General features: G+C 46.2%; 1 protein-coding gene across 5 annotated transcripts in view; it reads right to left on the bottom strand.

Moving 5' to 3' along the window:
• Positions 1 to 377: 377 nt before the first annotated feature.
• The window catches only part of LYPD6B (LY6/PLAUR domain containing 6B), a 175040-nt gene continuing 169417 nt past the window's right edge, over positions 378 to 6000 (bottom strand). For all 5 annotated transcript variants that reach the window (XM_074363622.1, XM_074363623.1, XM_074363625.1 and 2 more), the window contains 3 exons: positions 4970 to 5068; positions 2565 to 2695; positions 378 to 1108 (listed from right to left, as the gene is read on the bottom strand). In XM_074363622.1, coding sequence (XP_074219723.1) covers positions 944 to 1108; positions 2565 to 2695; positions 4970 to 5068 — 395 coding nt within the window. In that variant the 3' untranslated portion in view covers positions 378 to 943. The remainder of the gene's footprint in view (positions 1109 to 2564; positions 2696 to 4969; positions 5069 to 6000) is intronic.

Below are 6000 nucleotides of genomic sequence, written 5' to 3'. Positions count from 1 at the left end.
ACCAAATGTTTCAGCATGTGTTTAGAAAGGTTTTTTCGGTGGCTCCAACACTGAGACGAGCTGACCGGATAGGGGAGAGGGCCATCTTGCCAGTGTCTCTGACTTTGAGCTGCTATTACCTGATGTACACATGAGGCGTCACCCTTGTTGACCAGGAAGGGTTCCTGACCCTCTCAATTCACTAATTTTGCATTTAGCACCCTAAGAAGTGTCCTTCCCCCAAGAGAAAAAACTAAGCCACGTGGCATAGAATTTTATACTTTAAGCTGGAACATCTCACATGTGATGCATACTTCAGTTGGCCTCCTTTATGACACTGGTTAATGTATTTCACCTGAGGTCAGCTAAGAAACACAAACATGCATTTTACACACGCACTCATTTTACATTGTATAATTTAAAACCTTTATTTTCCCCCACAATTAGCAAGTGGGCTTCAAAGTAGTTCAATTGGAGGTTTTCTTTCTATGGTTGCCTTTCTCATCACCTACACTTTTGGTGAGGAAATGTCTTTCCATCAGGGGAAGGGTTAGATTTCATGGAGATGCTCTGAGCTAATCAAATAATGAGAGGGTCTGACCCAGCAGGCCCTGACAGAGTCGATGAGGTCAAGGAGTCCTTCCAGCTAAAGGCCCAGTCGGGTGGGGACAGCAGAAGCTACCACTCCCCTGGAGACACCAGCAGACTCCTCCTTGCAGAAGTGACAAAATGCAGCCCCTTTGATCAAGACGGCCTAACGGCCACGTAATCCCCTCAGTCCCTGCCAAGTCCCCTTCCTCAGTGACCTCGTGCAGGAGCACTTAGCTAAGCAAACAACTGGCTTCTGCTTTGGGGTCCAATGCGCCAAATGCAAGATTGGTCTTCAGTCGAAAGTTCACTGTTTACACAGTTGTTAGCTTGTGCCCCAGAGGGCTGGTCTCTGCCTCTCCCAGGGACAGAGGCATCATATCAGTGGCAGCACGAAGACCCAGGCCAGCACTGGGAGGTAGAGCGCCGGAGTGCCGCCACCAGACGTCCTCTGGGCGTGCATCACGGCAAAGACGGCGTTGGTGTGGTTGGTGGGTAATTCCACGTTGCAGATCATCCCTTCGCAGCAAGACCGACACTCCTGTTACCAGAGGAAGGGGAAAACAGGGGAACACAAAAGGCTTCTTCAGCTCTGAGGACGGACAGAATTAGAGTTGGTTTCTCGTTCATGAGTCATCCAGGTTTGGGGGCTCCCTTCCTCCCATTACCCCAAAGTAAGGACCATCTTGAGAGTCTTTTCATTTTAACTGTGATTTATCTGCATCAACCCAAGCATAAGCAAGAGAAAGAGGAGAAAGGGAAACTGAATAAGACCGCGTGACGAATCAACAATTCTTCCAAATGGTTGTTGGTAAGGAGAAACACTGGAAAATTAAAGCCAGGAACCCTCTGGACTGGTCGTTGGTTTCCTTCCTCAGTGCCACTTGTTAGGGATAGTGATGATGCTACCGTCTAACACCTGACTCCTATCACTAACACGGCAATGGATCACTACCTGTGGCTGCCGGGCAGTGAGAAAGCACAAGATGTTCTCAGGGGAAGCACCCTCCTGTCACGCTACCTGGTAAAATGCCTCAACCGCAGAAATCTGGACGGTCACAGAGGCGTCCAAGATAAAGCAGCCACATCAAATGGCTTCCAGGACGGCCGGGTCAGACAGAGTACCTACCCCGGTGGTGCTCAGCCATGGCCACACCCCCAAAGCAGCTCGGGGCACTTTAAAGACAATCCTGATGCCAGGACCTCCCGGGTAAGTGCTATTCCAGTCGGGCAAGGGCGCCCCACCCCAGCAACGGAGCCTGTAAAGGCTCCCCAGGAGATTCAGCTGTGTAGCCAGAGCTAAAAGCCATTGGCGGCAACCAGCTTCTGTACACAGAGGCTCAAACAAATGTGAAGATATCATGAAATTAACATACTTCCAAGTAAATTTTTCTCAAACGTCTCAGGAGTCTAGGCAGACGGAAGAGGAAACTGCTCATTTAAAATGAAGGAAGGAGAAAAATGAAAAAAGCTCAAGTGATCTAAGATATATCTGTCATTCACAAGTTGGGGTTAATCTTTCAGACTCTCACTTCCTCATCTAAGCAGAGGTAGTCAGTAGAGACAAGGTGTCCTTTGTAAAAGGTGTCACCATGTTCCTCTTGCCACCTTCCAGCTTCTCTGTGCAGTGATCTTGGTGATTTCTGGTCATAAACAGAATGTGTGAGCTGGGCGCTGGAGGGTCTGTCTCCCTCCTGGGCTTCTGGAGCTGACTTCAGACAGGTCACCCAAAGTCCAGGGCTTAAACCCCAGGGTGTAGCTCTGTAGCCTGAGAATTATCGTCTGTTTTCACTAACATTCCTCTTTGATGAAGGACAGAAAGTCTTCAACTTCTCTTTCATCTCCACTGCATCAACATAAGGGAGACTTTCCAAAAAGTGTACACATGTTTGACCTAATATTTATCCTTACTGCCCCTTTATACACCACCAACCATCACTAGCAAGACACCCTCAGACAAGACCTTTACAAACCCAGCCACCCACACACCCTCTTACCGTGTGCTCAGAGTCTCGGCTGTGGTGGCAGCCCACGAGATGACATTCACTTCTGGAGGCACACTTTTTGGTGATGGATGTACTCCGTCCATGACTGTTAAAGTGATGTACTGTCAAACAGTACTGGGTATCTAGGCAGGAAAGAAAAAAAAAAAAAAAACCCTTCATTTTTCACATTGCAAAAGAGAAACATTCAACAAGCACTTGAGAAATGCCTAAAATTCAGGATGATCCTTAAGTTTCTAGGTGGCATTTTTGAAAAGGCATTCGCTTCTGAAGCACATTTGTATTTCTAAAATGAACATAAATGGGCAGTTATCCTTTGGAGGCAGGGAAAGCTCAGGAAAAACCGGGCAAGCTTTTCATCAAAACCATAGGTCTACTCATTTCATAAGAAAATGTCAGACTCTGTCTCTCCCCCAGGAGCACATGCTCTGTCACTAACATAAAATAGGAATTCCAGACGTAAAACAGTCGGTCAGAGCACTTCTTGTTGGGCTATTTGACATCTCTTTCTTATAATAACAGGCCATGTGGCAAACAAGCCCTGTGTGAGAGAGGGTGAGGAATCAGGAACCGAGCGTACCCCCTGAGTTGAGAGATAAAGGTGAGTGTGGCGGAAACTAAGGCAGCTAGTGAGATGGAAGAGCTCAGCAGCAGAGAGCACGGCTAGCTTGCAGGAGGGCCTGGGTTCGACCCCGGACCCGAGAGGCAAGGGGACTTTTCCTCCAAATGTTTCCATGTTTTCTTTGGTTAACTCTTAGCTTCAGCTCATTTCTAGAAGGAATTACACTTACACCTGTAACTATTCACACTTTACTACTTAAGGTTCTTTCCAGAAAGTGATTTCATGCAATATCCTAGGAAGTTCCACTTTGCTCTTATTCTGCAGTTATCTCAGGCCAGTGAGGTGCTTCTCGGTTTATTGAGAAGGGAGCACGGCAGGGATGCCATAGAATGAGGGGGCCCGGGCATGGGGGACTCGACAATACAGGGCAGCATGAGGGAGCACGCCGTGTGAGACCCTTCCAGCTCATTTTCTTTTCAGCAAAGTGGTAAGTGCGCTGGTGTTTGGTAGGGTTGTTGTCAGGTTTAAGTGATAGTAACAGTATTAAGTGTGCACTCCTAACCAGGCGCACTGTGTATTCACTCAATTCACACAGTAAGCCTTAAGATAGGTAAGTCATTACAGTATCTTCATTTTTTGATAAAGAAAATGAGGCACCCTCCCACTGGCAGAAAGAGGTGGAAGGGAAGGTTCCAGCTGAGGCAGTTTTCTATGGTTCGCGTGTGTTCTGCCTCTGAGCACCCCTGGTGCTGCACTGGGCACTGTGTCGGGGGTTCCCCCAGAGCTGCTGGCTTCGGGGTTCAGCAGGAAAGGGAGCACCTGCACGTTCTGCAAAGGCATTTCAATTTGTTTCTTGAAGAGTTTGTTTCTGTTGGCCTTTTATACCTGAAAACCTTAAAACCAGTGCATCCTAAAATCTGAATAGCCTGACCTCCTTATAGTTCTAAGAGTTTTCCAGTTCCACATCCACCAGCACAACCTGTCTGCTTCACCTCCAAGTCTACAGGTATGAAGTCATTCAACTTCTCACCCCCTATGTTCTTACCACCTTAGTCCAAGTCACCAGCTTCTCCCACCCAAAGATGACGAAAGACCCCACTTGGTGTCCCCTTCTCGTCCTTATCTCCATCCTTTCTGCATCTCCCACTGGCCAGCCCCTTCCTGTTCACTGAAGAAGCCAAACCTGGTCTCTTGCAGCCTTTGCAGTTGCTGTTCCCCTTCCTGGCACGATCTTCCTCCCAATCTCCAGGTCATTTGAGTGTTAGTTCAAATGGACATTCCTTGGAGGAAATTTCCTAGCTACTTAGTCAAAGGCATCCACTCAACTATTTACTGCACGCCTGTTATGGGTCTGGCACTGGATTAGGCCCTGGGGATCTATTGGGGACTTCAAACGATGCTCAAATGTCTACTGAATAAATGAACGAGTTTCCCAAGCATCACTGTATGTCAAGAATACATAAACGTGCTTTGCTTTAGCCCAGAAGTAGGACTTTTCTAGAGGTAGCATCAGGCATTTCTGACATTCTTAGAATGCCTTCATCAACATTGTGGTTATTTGTTCTCACTGGTAAATACTGTTTAAGAAATTCTTCCTCAAGGCACACACAACTATAAATCCAGGATCTGCTGTCAGTTTTCATGTCCTTTCAGAGTAGTCTGATGTCTGGGTGTTCTTATAGAAATCAGATTTTTTTTTTTTTTTTTTTTGACAAGAGCATCGTCAGCTTGTTGGTTTGCTAGTCTCATCATGTGCGATGCCTCTGCCCAGGGCCAGGTGAGCGAGAGCTAGATGAGGTGTGATCACAGAAGAGTCTTCCAAACTCAGCACACTTACTCTGCGGGCACCACTTGTCCTCTGCCCATCGATTACAGTCGTAATTGTCCCCAGCATTTTCACAGGTAAAACACTTGAAGCTGTTTGGAAATGGGGTAGCTTAAAAAAAATGTGAAGAGAAACAGTGTGGTTAAAAGATAAAAATTTCAAACATCAAATATGGTACAAAATTAGCAACTTTTACTAGAGCAAATGAAATTCACGGGTCATCATCCTTACATTTTATGATTCTGTGGAGCTGGGCTCAGACTTTGGGACATTTTCTATTTTTTTTTTCTTTAAATATTTTATCTGTGAATATCTACTATAGAGCGATGAGGATGATTCTATGAGCCACCTTGAATACCTATGGTGTTGGGCTGCGATGATGCAGAGCCTGGGGGTAAATGAGGGCTGAGCGTATGGGCAAAGGCGGTGGCAGTATTGGGACCAACACTTAGATATCTGATCCGTCCTCAAAAGAACTGGAGTCAGGTTAATCCAAGGTTGAGTTCTGCCCTTCTCACTAATGAATCGTATGACTTTGAACCTCTAAGAAATAATGTCTATAATAACAGTAAGGGTGAGGACCCCGATGGCTTGTAAGAGGTATTGGGAAGACTAAACAGGAGGCTGCAAGAAAAGCGTCTGGTAGAGTCCCTGCCACGTCAAACCGTGTGGTTTCCCTCCGTATGCACTTGCGTCACAGCTACGTTTAACTTCAAACAAGTAATCTCATTTGATAAACATCAGTTGTCCCCAAATCAGACTTTGACCAGGAATGTAACATTTAATATACGGATGATAGTAATTCTCAGGCCCTTAGACTCAGGTAAGGGTGTATTGGAAAGAATTATGAGCTGCTGGCAGCCTGGACTGAGAGCAACCAGTATGTTCTTTTTATCTTCAATGCTTCCCACCCCGCACCCTGCTTTGTATCTTACTTTGATGGGCAAGAAGTCAAAAGTAGAATAAATCTGACATTTCTCTATAGGCCAGAGTATCAAGCCCTGTGCGAAACTTTCAATTTTCCTATTTTTGGAGACTGAAAC

Source organism: Camelus bactrianus, chromosome 5 (genome assembly GCF_048773025.1).
Source record: "Camelus bactrianus isolate YW-2024 breed Bactrian camel chromosome 5, ASM4877302v1, whole genome shotgun sequence".
Classification (NCBI taxonomy): domain Eukaryota; kingdom Metazoa; phylum Chordata; class Mammalia; order Artiodactyla; family Camelidae; genus Camelus; species Camelus bactrianus.
Note: the sequence above shows the minus strand (reverse complement) of the source record. Positions and strands in the feature narration are given on the sequence as shown.